This window comes from Heteronotia binoei, chromosome 19 (genome assembly GCF_032191835.1).
Source record: "Heteronotia binoei isolate CCM8104 ecotype False Entrance Well chromosome 19, APGP_CSIRO_Hbin_v1, whole genome shotgun sequence".
Classification (NCBI taxonomy): domain Eukaryota; kingdom Metazoa; phylum Chordata; class Lepidosauria; order Squamata; family Gekkonidae; genus Heteronotia; species Heteronotia binoei.
Window position 1 is genome coordinate 14,397,628 of NC_083241.1, and position 12,517 is coordinate 14,410,144.

The following is a 12,517-nucleotide window of genomic DNA, read 5'->3' on the forward strand; positions in this document are numbered from 1 at the left end:
TTGTTTTTTGGCCGTTTGATCAATTTATTGAAAGCTTTCTGTTCAGCACCTCTACTGTCTTGGCATACATAGTGCATAGCACAGACATACAGATCCGCGCCCTAAAGCTGCTAAGGCACTACTATTTTGGCACCTTATTTATTATTTCCCCACGTGAGCAAAATTACTTTTCTAGCAGTTCCTTAGCGGAACAGGCCTCCTCGGGAGGTGGTGGGCTCTCCTCCAAAGGGGAAAAGCTCCAGTTTCCTAACAGAGGGTACGGCCATCTGACAGCAATGCTGATCCTGTAACCTCAGGCAGATCATGAGAAGGAGGGCAGGGGAGGTTGCATCAATGCTTCGTGCTTTTGGCCCCTTCTTACATATCCAGGGAAATGCTCAGGTCAGTCAGCCACGTTTCCTCCAAGCCAGTTTGGCCAGGGATCCTGGAGAGTTCCTGCCATCTTCTGGGCATGGAGCCTGCAGGGGTCACTGGGGGAAGGTAGTTGTGAGTTTCCTGCATTGTGCAGGGGGTTGGGCTAGATGACCCTGTGATTCTATGAACATGGCAAAGCAGCATACGAGGTTAAAACAAGCGGTTCATGTGAAAAGGGGCTAGGCATGATCCACAGGGTAGGCGGCTGGTGGGCACATCATGGGAAATCCCTTCCCCTCAATCTGCTGCCGCGGAGGCCCAGCTGAAATTAGCAAGCAGTCGGCCACTTTGTCCCTTCAGAACTGCCCCCCTCAGGGCAGCAGATACATTCCTAAAAAAAAAGCACTTGATAAGCATTCATTCAAAGCGTTTAAAAAGGAGTCCTAAAAAGCTTTTAAAGGAAGTGTTCGTAAAAAAGCAGAAAAAGCTGACAGCGGCTTCTCCACTTCTGTTCCTTCCTCCGCAGCAGGTCCTCCAGAGCATCACCCACCTGCACAGTTTACTTGGCAACTTGCAGGTAAGTTGCTGGGGGGGGGGGGGGCGTTCCTGGTAGTGGTCAGGGGAAGGGCCTTCCTTGAGTCACTGGCTTGGTGTGACGCCACACCCTCCCCCCACCTCCTCCTCGACTGGTGCCATTCCAGATGCAAGGGGACCTTCAGTGAAAGAGGAGGCGATTTACAACCAGGGCCGGCTCTAGATGGTCTGGCACCGCCCCCTGCACTGATAACGTCACCGAGTCACATGGGGGTGCCTGCTTTGGCATCCCCAGAAGGCCAGTGCTCTGGGCAATCGCCTAGTGGCAGGACCAGCCCTGTTTGCAGCACCGGGAAGGGCTCAGTTCCAGGCTGGTTCAGCGACTATAAGAGGCGGGGGGTGGGGGGTGCATCAAGGGAGCTGCTGCGTCAAGCCAGACTGATCCAGTGTGCTCCTGTTTGGCACAAGCTCTGTGCTCTCCAAGCCCCTGATTGCGGGAGGTCCTTGCTGGATGGATAGGGTTGCCAACTCTGGATTGGGGAATTCCTGGAGATTTTTTTTGGGGGGGGGGTGGAGCCTAGGGAATGCAGGATTTGGGAAGGGGAGGGACCTCAGCCAAGGTATAGTGCCATAGAGTGCGCCCCCCAGAGCAGCCGTTTTCTGTTGCAACTCTCCAGCCACCCCCTGGAGGTTGGCAATCCCATAGCTGGAAGAAAGGGGATACCACCCAGCAGCCCCTGGGGAACTTCCAACAAGAAAAAGTCCAGTCAGGCTTAGTGCAGCAGTGTCCCTGTCAGGGTGCCCAAGGGTACCACGGCGCCACCAACTCTTTCCTGGTGCCCACCAAGTGCTTTTTAGAAAGAGTGCAGAGCTTGAGGCTTGGTTGAGGCTTTGGCCTAGCAGGTCTTCAAATCAGCTGTGCGTGTTTAAAGGCATCCTGTTAAACAGAGCTTCTGCCTGAAATGTTGAAGAGCTACTATTAAGAGTTCTACATCACCTCATGCCCTGACGTTTTGTGGTTGCCTGAGACTTCTACAGAAGCTGCGACTACCACCCTGTGTCAGAATTCATAAGATGCCTGTAAGCTCAAAAGGACCAAGGACCCTGGCTTTGGAGCTGTTGAGGAGAGTTGGGTGGGGAGGGGGGAAGGAGACCCATGCTCCCTCTAAGCCGTGGAAACCTGTGAGCAAAAATTCTACTTTGGGAGCTGCTGGCATTAAAGTTGTGAGCCCCTGCATCAATTAGTTTGCTCTGGGGCCATCCTTCCTCAGCTATGACAGAAATATGTGAGCCGGAACCTAAAACACTGTGAGCTAGCTCACCCTAATGCAGCTTAGAGGGAACGTTGGAGGAGACCCGCGCAGGGCCTTGTTGGTGTTGGTGTCTCTCGGGAGTGCTCTGTCAGGCTTTGGCAGAGGGAGCAACCCTCGTTTCCTTCTCCACAGGCAGTGGTGGTGCAGCAGGACACCTACATTGAGGACCAGAAGCTGCTGCTGACAGAGCGGACCCTGAGCCGGGGCTCCTTCCGGCCCAACTCCCTGATCGAGCAGGAGAAGCAGCGCAGCCTGGAGAAGCAGCGGCAGGAGCTGGCCAACCTGCAGAAGCAGCAGGCCCAGCACCAGGAGGAGAAGCGGAGGCAGGAGAGGAGATGGGAGGCCCGTGAGAAGGAGCTGGCCGAGAGGGAGGCCCGGCTGGCCCAGCAGGAGGAGCAGCTCCAGAAAGCCCACCAGAGCCTGGAGAAGGAGCGCGAGGAGCTGCAGCAGAAGAAGGCCTCCTACCAGCTGGACTTGGAGCACCTCCGGGCGGCCCAGAAGCAGTTGGAGAAGGAGAAGGAGCAGCTCAGGAGAGACACGGAGCGAATGGCCCAGATGGAGCCTGGCCTCGGCCTGGTAAGTGCTCCTTGAGCCAGTTTGGTGTGGTGGTTTAGTGCGTGGATTCTTATCTGGGAGAACCGGGTTTGATTCCCCACTCCTCCACTTGCAGCTGCTGGAATGGCCTTGGGTCAGCCATAGCTCTTGTAAGAGTTGTCTTTGAAAGGGCAGCTGCTGCAAGAGCTCTCTCAGCCCCACCCACCTCACAGGGTGCCTGTTGTAGGGGGAGAAGATATAGGAGATTGTGACTGCTCTGAGATTGAGAGTATAGGGTGGGATATAAATCCAATATCATCATCATCTTCTTCTTTCTGAACTGTGCCCTTGGTCTATCAAGCTTGGTGTTGCCTGCTCCTTGGTGTAGAGCCAGTGTGTTGTAGTTGCGGCAGACTCTAATCTGGAAGAACTGGGTTAGATTCCTCACTCTTCCTCCACATGCAGCTGCTGGTGTGACTTTGGGTCAGTCACAGTTCTCATCAGGCTGTTGCTCTCAAGAGCAGTTCTGGAAAGAGCTCTGTCAGCTCCTCCTGCTTCACAGGGCCCCTGTTGTGGGGAGAGGAAGGGAAAGGGGACTGAGAACCCTTCTGAGACTCCGAGTAAAGGGCAGGGCATAAATCCATGCTCTTCCTCCATCTCCTCCTCCTTTCCCCCCCAGCAGCAGCTCTGCAGGGTTTGGGGTGCAGATCCTTCACCTCATCTACCAGGTGAGAACCACTTTGGCATAGTGGTGCACAGACTCTTACCTGGGAGAACCGGGTTGGATTTCCCACTCCTCCACTTGCACCTGCTAGCATGGCCTTGGGTCAGCTATAGCTCTTGCAGGAGTTATCCTTGAAAGGGCAGCTTCTGTCAGAGCTCTCTCACCCCCACCCACATCACAGAGTGTCTGTTGTGGGGGAGGAAGGTAAAGGAGTTTGTGAGCCGCTCTGAGTCTCTGATTCAGAGGGAAGGACGGGGTGTAAATCTGCAGTCGTCTTCTTCTACTGCCGTATTTCTTTACGGGGATGTTGGGGCTTGAACCTGGGACCTTCTGCATGCAAAGCAGGTGCTTTAACCCCTGAGCTTGGCCCAGGTCTGATCCAGGCAGGCTCCCCATACACTAAAGGAAGCCCTCACAGTCTTCTGTTGACGAAGCACTTCAACGGCGGCTGGGTGGTGCTTATTTCTGTCAACATCTCCTCCTCCTTTGCAGCTTCCCAACCAACATGCCAAGGTGGGCAGGACCCCTTCGCTGGCCGTGCCTGAGGACTCCTCCAAACAGAAGAGCGCGTCCCTCCCCAGACAGAGCCACTTGGACACAGAGATCTCCATCTCCCCCAAAAGGAGCAGCGTCTCAAGGACACACAAAGAGAAGAGCACTTTCCACCTGCTGGGCACGGCAGCCTCCAACCAAACCAACAAGCCAGCCGAGGGCCAGGGCCAGATGCCCAACCGGCTCTTTGGCTTGGCCAAGGCCAAGGACAAGAAGGAGAAGAAGAAGAAGGGCAAAGGAAACCGTTCCCAGCCCTCTGGTAAGCAAGGGGCTCTTCCGGGATCATCGCCGAAACACAGGGCTTTGTTTGTAGCAGGAGCTCCTTTGCATATGAGGCCGAACCCTCCAGATGTAGCCAATCCTCCTGGAGCTTACAAGGCTCTTCTTACAGGGCCTACTGTAAGCTCCATGAGGATTGGCTACGTCAGGGCGTGTGGCCTAATAGGCAAAGGAGTTCCTGCTACAAGAAAAGCCCTGCATTTGCATGTTAGGCCACATCCCCTGACGTCAAGCCAGCCAGAACTGTGTTCCTTTGCATTCCTGCTCCAAAAACCCCCCTGTTGTCTGTTAGGTGTCTCAGGCTGGAATAACCCTCTTGACTATCTACTCTCTAATATCTATTATTAGATAGATATCTAATATCTATCTAATATGCATAGAATCATAGAGTTGGAAGGGACCTCCAGGATCATCTAGTCCTGCACAATCTAGTCCTGCACAATGCAGGAAACTCACAAATCCCTCCCCCTAAATTCGTAGGATCTTCATTGTTGTCTGATGGCCATCTAGCCTCTGTTTAAAAACCTCCAAGGAAGGAGAGCCCATCACCTCCCGAGGAAGCCTGTTCCACTGAGGAACTGTTCTAATGGTCAGGACGTTCTTCCTAATGTTGAGCCGGCTGCCCCAAGGCCATTCCAGCAGGTGCTGGTTCTGGTCCTACCTTCCGGGGCCACAGAAAACAATTCCACCCCATCCTCTATAGGACAGCCCTTCAAGTACTTGAAGATGGTGATCGTATCACCTCTCAGCCGCCTCCTCTCCAGGCTAAACAAGCCCAGCTCCTTCAACCTTTCCTCATAGGACTTGGTCTCCAGACCCCTCACCATCTTCGTCGCCCTCCTCTGGACAAAGGAGTTCTTGCTACAAAAAAAGCCCTGCCGAAATCAAATGCTTAGTATTCATGCAGTGGCATAATTAAATATTTAAGAAGGCAGGTTCCCATCTTTGCCTGTCTTTTTTTCTTTTGAAGGGCTGCTATAACAATGTCAGGAGCCCAGTTTCTGTTACTGAAGCCTTGCAGGGTCAAGGTGAATTAACTCCCTCTTTCCTTTCCCTTGTTCTCCTGGCCCCAATCCAAAGCCTCTTGTGGCTATAATTCATTTCTTAGAGACCCAGCTGCAGGTTTTTCTGCTTCTTTTTCAACCTCAGACTCTTAGCCCCTCCAGCTCTCCCTGGGAGGGATTTTCCTGGGGGTTTCTGTTTTTTTTTCCTTTATAAACCTTACCTAGAGCCAAGGATCTCAAAGACTGCCCTTCCCCAGACTGCCAGCATTCATATCCAGGCACCTCAGAGACAAAGAGGGGGCTGCACATGCCTTGAATGGCGGCAAAGACAGGTAGGAGAAGCTTGGAAGCTCAGGGGGACAGTCTCAGGGCAGTGGCCTATGCAGAAGGCATTGGAGCCATGAGAGCAGGCCTCATTTTGGGCAGGAGCTCACAGGAGTGGAGCTCCTAACCCTCTAAATCAGGGATGTCATTACATGCGGCCCAGGGGCCAAATCAGGCCCCTGGAGGGCTCTTATCAGGCTCCCGAGCAACTGGCTGTCATCTGCTTCTTTCTCCCTCTCTCTTGCTTCCTTCTGCATCGCAGCTTGCTCAGTCGCACAGGAGCTACAGAGCAAAGCCTCTATTTTCTCCATTGGCTGAGGCTGCTCCCTTGGGAAGGAAGGGAGTGGAGGAGAGCTTTCTTTGCCAGGCTCTCTCGATTGCACCACAGAGCTACTGAGCCAAGCCTCTCTTCCTTCTGTTGGCTGAGGCTCCTCCCCCTCCTGGTCCCCTGGGGAAGGAAGAAAAGATAAACCTGGCATTACATTTTATGACACACACGGCCTGACCCAACAAGTTCTCATTTATGTCAGATCCGGCCCTCGTAACAATTGGGTCTGACACCCCTGCTCTCAGTTTTATTGTGCTCTTTCTTTCTTAACCCCCCCTCCCAAAAAAAATGTCTTCTGGGCTCCATTGTTCAAACCCTGGAGAGAATTTTGCTGAACTCTAATATGTTTCCCCACAAAAAAAATAACCCAAACCTATAAAGCAAACAGATGGAAATCTTCATCACGCCACTGTGGCCACACAGGAGAAAGTGATCTTAAAAGTATGATGGGGGTAAGGTTTTAGCATGACAGTTCTAACTCGAGAAGCATTTTAGGGTAGGTGCTGAGCGGATATAATTGAGTACACCTTCCGGTGATGTCAGGGGTGTGTGGCAGATAGGGATGTGCAAAAAAAAAAAAAATTCGGATTAACACGGATTCGGAAGTATACGGGGGAGAAAAATTCGGAATCCCCGTATACTCCTGAATACCGCATTCGGAATAGCCGCATATACGGTAGATGCACGGCTATTACCGAATATACGGCCCTATTATACCCTATGGGCCATTGAAATCAATGGCAAATAGGGTATATTTGAAGCCGCATGGAGGGGAGGGGCTTTGAGATAGAGCCCCCAAATTTGCAGGGGACCTGCAGGGGACTCTCCCCTCCAAGCCCCCCAAGTCCCAAAAAGATTGGGCCAGGGGATCCCATTCCAGGGGCACCCAAAGAGGGTGCCCCTATTCCATCATTATACCCTATGGGCCATTGAAATCAATGGCAACATAGGGCATAATTAGAGGCTACTGGGGGGCAGGGGGTTTGAGGGAGAGCCCCCAAATTTGCAGGGGACTCTCCCCTCCAACCCCTCCAAGTCCCAAAATGATTGGGCCAGGGGGTCCCTGTCTTTGGACTCCCCAAAAGGCCCATTGCTAACAATGATGGGGAAAGCCCAATTAGCCACTTCCTCACTGTAATTGTCATGGGAAAAGTGGCTCTGGGGGAGCAGGGGGTTTTGAGGAGAGCCCCCCAAACTGCTGTGCAGCTTCAGGGTACTGTCCCACACAAACCCCACAAGGCCAAAAAAAATTGGACCAGGGGGTCCAATTCCTGGGGCACCCAAAGCCAAACCTAACCACATCAGAGAATCTCTATAGGACCCAAATGCACTACATCCCTCTATCTACTCTATGAACCCTGCAGGGCAGGCCTGGAAGCAATATAAAACCCAGTTGCAGCGTCACTGCCACACAAAACAATCTGCTGAAGGTCTGCTCTGCAGACCTGGCTGCAGCAAACCCAGATGCTCTCCAGCCCTGCCCCAAACAACACGGGGAGACCTGGCCAACCACAACAAACCTGCTGGTTCTGGGTCTCTCACCCAGGTGCCAGCTTCCCTGCCACAGAACACACAATCTACTCTATAAAAACAAGAAAGTGACCCAGCCCACACACACCCTCACCAAACCCCACACCAACCAGAGGCAATTTTAAAAAACCAAAACAAAACCAGCAGAATCACAAAAGGCCAAGTGTTAAAAAAGTGGCCTTTTCACCAACAAGAAAGCTCAGGCCCAATAAGTCAACAACACCCCCCCCCTTAAAACCAGACCAGGAAAAGGGGGACAAAAGTGGCCTTTTAAACAATGGAAATTAGGCCAAACAGCACCCCCCCCCCAAGAACCCAAAGAAAAGAGTAACAGCAGCAACAAATCAAACACTGAATACTTTTAAAACAGTAAAAAATTAACTTTTAACAATACAGGAACTTTGCAAACCCCTCCCCAAAGAAACACTTCACCCTAACCCCAAGAGATCCAAGCCACCCAAATCAGGAGAAGTAAAAGGACACTGCACTTTTAAAAGTCCTCTCACTAAATTAAGATATGGGCAAATTGGCAAAAAAACCCCACCCCAGGCCCCCTCCCCAAGCAGAAACCCCCAAATAAGCTACCCCACCACCACCCAAATCTGGATAAGTAAAGGGACTCTAAGTCTTAAAAAAAGTCCTTTTACCAACAATAAATAAAAACAAGAACCCCAAGAGTGTCTTACCTTGTCTTCTCTAGTCCAGGGGTAAGGCTGAGTGAGAGAGCTGCAGGCAGCAGAAGCCAGGAAGGAAGACTCCTTAAAAAGCCCTTCAAAGCATGCATTTGCAATGCATTTTGCAAATGCATGCTTTGGATTGGCTGCTGGGGCTCCTCTTCCCCCTCCCCCCCCTCCCTGATCCCAGGGAGAGGCGGGAAGAGGCCACTAAAGGCGCGAAATTAGGCAAGCAGCTCCTTTGAAGCTGCAGAAGCTAATTTGCCGCCTTTAGAATTGACAGCCGCATACTTACGAATAGCTATTCGTAAGTATGCGGCAAGCCTTATTCGGCTCCCGTATAATGGGCGCCTATGGGAATCGGCTTCAGCCTATTCCGTATGGAGCCGAATCAGTGCTGATTCTGCTGTAAATACGGTTCGGCCGAACCGAATGCACATCCCTAGTGGCAGATGCAAATGAGTTGCGCAAATGAGCTCCGGCAACTCTTTTTCTATGAAAGGACCCCTGTGCGAGAGCAACAGCGGCCTGAGACTGGCTGTCCAGATGCCTGGCTTCCCAAGCTGCAGACAGGTCCCTGCCCCCCACATCCTAGCTGTGCTTCTTCCCTTTGGACGGCAGTCCTTGCTGGGCTCCCAGCACTGTTTTCCACAGCGCTTGACATGCCCTGAGACAAAGGAGTCTGGCCACCTGGAAGGGCACAGCTTTAGTCCCATGGAAGCTTTGGTAGCTAGCTAGGCCAGGGGGCTTACTGGTACAAGAAGAAGATTTATATCTCACCTTATACTCTGAATCTCAGAGTGGTCAAAATCTCCTTTACCTCCCCCCTCCCCACAACAGAGGTAGCTGGGGCTGAGAGAGCTCTCCCAGGAACTGCCCTTTCAAGGACAACTCTGCAAGAGCTATGGCTGACCCAAGGCCATTCCAGCAGGTGCAAGTGGAATAAGAGTCCGCACACTTAACCACTACACCAAACTGGCTATGAGATTTCTGTGGTGCGGGAGAAGAGCACATCTCATGGCAGAGAGTGTTCCAAGGAGGGACCCTGAGTGATGATAGCCCTGGGTACAAAGCAGGGTCAAGCAGGCAGTCTCGCCGTTTGTTTCCAGCTGCGCATGGATGTCTATAGCTTGGAAGGTGCACTCTGCATATGCCCAGTCTGGTGTAGTGGTAAAGTGCACCAACTCTTATCTGGGAGAACCGGGTTTGATTCCCCACTCCTCCACTTGCACCTGCTGGAATGGCCTTGGGTTAGCCAGAGCTCTCGCAAGAGTTGTCTTTGAAAGGGCAGCTGCTGTGAGAGCCCTCTCAGCCCCACTCACCTCACAGGGTGTCTGTTGTGGGGGAGGAAGATAAAGGAGATTGTGAGCCTCTCTGAGATTTGGAGTGGAGGGTGCGGTATAAAATCAATTTCTTCTTCATCATCATCTCAGAAGAACTGGTTTGCTTCCCACACTTCAGTCCTGATGTTGGGGTGCAGAGCCCTTTCATAGACCCAGCACAACGGAAGTGGCTTTGTGGGCTTCAAACAAACAAATAAATGCAAGGTGGGTCTTTCTTGTATGTTCTGACTGTTAATGTTTTTCTCTCTCCTTCTCTCAGATGCTCACTCACCAGAAGCAGCAGCACCGGAAGGTGAGGAGATCTTCTGCTGACCGACGCCCACCCACCCCTCATCCCTCCGGCTTGGATGACTCTGTCTCTTCACCTGCCCTCTGGAGGGCATGCCAGGAAGTGGGAGGGGCCAAGGCTTCCGCCTCTTTCCAGCCGAGGTATCTGCCCATTTCTGGAATGTGGTGACTTTTTAAAAGAAGTGCCAAAAGGGCATCAGAAGACCACAGTTGCTGGTGGACCTTTTGAATGCGGCTGGATCTGGCGGGCTCCGTTCTGGCCGCACTTCTTCGGTCGACCACACCCATCCTGTCTGTGGCGTTTCACGCTGAGTTGCACTCCTGCCTCTCCTGTCGTCTCCAAAGACTGGGGACAGGTTCCCTGAGGCAGCCTTGCCTAAACTTCTCTTGGGAAAAAACACCACCAAAAACAGACAGACAAACCCAGCCTGTGCAGCCAAATACTGGGGCTTTGGAAGCAGTGCTTGTGCACCGGCACCTGCACATATAGATATAGATAATACTGTGTATATATAAATATATAAATATGAATAATTGTTGCAGCATATCGTGGGCTTATGCTTTGTACAGAAAAGGTGGGTGAGCTTAGCTCTTTCTCCAAAGTTCAGCTGAAACCTGAACTTTCCAGAGACTGTGTCGATATTAAATATCTCTCTTCAGTTCAGTTGGTTTGTGCTCCATCATTAGTACATTTTGGGAGTATCCTCAAGGCCAGGCGACAGCAGAGGAGGTGGGCTCCTTAACAGAAGGGGAGAGACCGGAAGGATCCGTGGGTAGATGGAGTGATTTGTGTGGTAGGAGTCCTCCACAGGGGCATTCTGGGGTTAAAGGAGGCAGCAGGTTTACCTGGTGACTGGCACAGTTCCAGGAAAGGCCATAAGAATCTTGTTCTTGATGAGAGAAAAAAAACTGTGTGAGGGGATTTGAAGCTATGAAGGGCCCCAGTGCTGCCTGAGGCACCGAAGGACAACTTTTGGCAGTGGAAACAGGTAAGTGGCGGAATGATTTCAAGACAAGAGTGACAACAGGCAGATATTTAAATGTCAGCACCTGTTTTAACAGAAACCTGAGGGATATCCTGACACAAGACCTCCTTTTCCCATAATGCATGTCTTTCAACCAGATATTAGAGAGTGCTGTTTTCTTCCTAGAAAGCCAGTAGCCGACTTCAGCAGTCCCAAGAAATGATGGCTATAGTTTTTTTGTTTCAACCCCCGTTCTGCTGTTCTGGACCCTCAAGCCCTTTTTTTTTGTAAGTATAGGCATTGCAAAGTCCATTCGACTTTTCTGCATGTCCTGGAGGTTGGTGCAGAAACAATTTACCAGCTTTGGTTAATTTAGGATTAAAATTCAGCAGTGAGGACGCCAATGTTTGCATTCAGTCTTGGTCTGAAAAACTCGTGTAATTAATAGGTGATGAAGGAACATTCTGTGTTCCTGTTGTGGTGTTTTATGGCATGTACAGAGGTACTTCTTGCATATTCCTGGACAGAAATCTATATATAAAAACTGTCCAACAGCAGAGAGGTGTTTTTTAAAAAAAAAATTCTAAAGTGCTGTATGTTAATTTGTAAGTATGTAAAAAGTTTAACTTGGTTATTGACCGTAAAATTTTAAGGAGTTTCCACCCCACTTGTAATTTGCAAAACAAAACCCCATCAGATTTTTGTAATTTGCTTTTATTTATCTGCCTTCCTAGTTATCATCAGAAGCAACCTCTTGTAAAGTCCACTTTTCCTTCCCTCTTAAAAAAAATAAATTTTGATTTTAAGTCTACCCAAGTCTGGCTGGTACAGATGCTTTTGTTTCAGAATAAAGAATGGGAGAACAAAACAGGCCCCTCATACTTGGGGGGGAATTAGAAGAGGATATTGGATTTATATCCTGCCCTGTACTCTGAATCTCAGAGCGGTCACAATCTCCTTTACCTTCCCCTCCCCACATTAGATGCCCTGTGAGGTAGGTGGGACTGAGAGGGCTCACCCAGAAACTGCCCTTTCAAGGACAACTCTACCAGAGCTATGGCTGATCTAAGGCCATTACAGCAGCTGCAAGTGGAGGAGTGGGGAATCAAACCCGGTTCTCCCAGATAAGAATCTGCACACTTAACTACTACACCAGACTGGCTCTTCTTGGGATGCCTTCTTGGGAGGGAAGGGAATGAGGGGGCAGGACCAGATCTACATGATTTTTCGAGGAGGGGCAAAATGAAAAAATGACGCCCCCTTATGGGCCATTCTGTCTTATAGGCCCATAGAGTAGAATGGACTCCATACCCAATTTGGCACCCCCTCTGGCGCGCCCGGGGCAAGTGCCCCCTCTGCTCCCCCCAGATCCGGTCCTGTGAGGGGGGGGACGTTTTATCTCCCCCTGTGGGGAGGGAAGAACTCTCAGCTTTGCAGCATCTTCCTCTCTGTCACGAAGACAGAAGAAGAGTCTCTCTTGGCCGGATCTTGCACTGCTGGGTCACATCTGGCCGGCATTAAACTGTCGCCTCTGGTTGGGGATGGCTACAGAAAGCCTGGAGTGACCGGGCGTGGCCGCAACTGTGCTTTTGTGCAGACTCACAGGGAGGGGAGCATGGGCCACAGCAGCAGCAAGAAGGGGAGGGATGGCACATGTGGACAGTTTCCAACGCACCCCCCACACCACTTGCATGCAGCTCTCCGGCAGGGATGCATTTTTAGGCCTTCCCGTGGAAACAGCCTGAATACTGATTGGCGGATGGAACAATGG

The 12,517-nt window shown here is 51.2% G+C and overlaps 1 protein-coding gene across 1 annotated transcript in view; it reads left to right on the forward strand.

Moving 5' to 3' along the window:
* Window positions 1–11,557, forward strand: part of AKAP13 (A-kinase anchoring protein 13) — a 126,448-nt gene extending 114,891 nt beyond the window's left edge. Inside the window, exons 26-29 of the mRNA XM_060260418.1 lie at window positions 881–931; window positions 2,334–2,783; window positions 3,952–4,270; window positions 9,753–11,557. Coding sequence (XP_060116401.1) covers window positions 881–931; window positions 2,334–2,783; window positions 3,952–4,270; window positions 9,753–9,805 — 873 coding nt within the window. The 3' untranslated portion in view covers window positions 9,806–11,557. The remainder of the gene's footprint in view (window positions 1–880; window positions 932–2,333; window positions 2,784–3,951; window positions 4,271–9,752) is intronic.
* The last annotated feature ends 960 nt before the right edge of the window (window positions 11,558–12,517 follow it).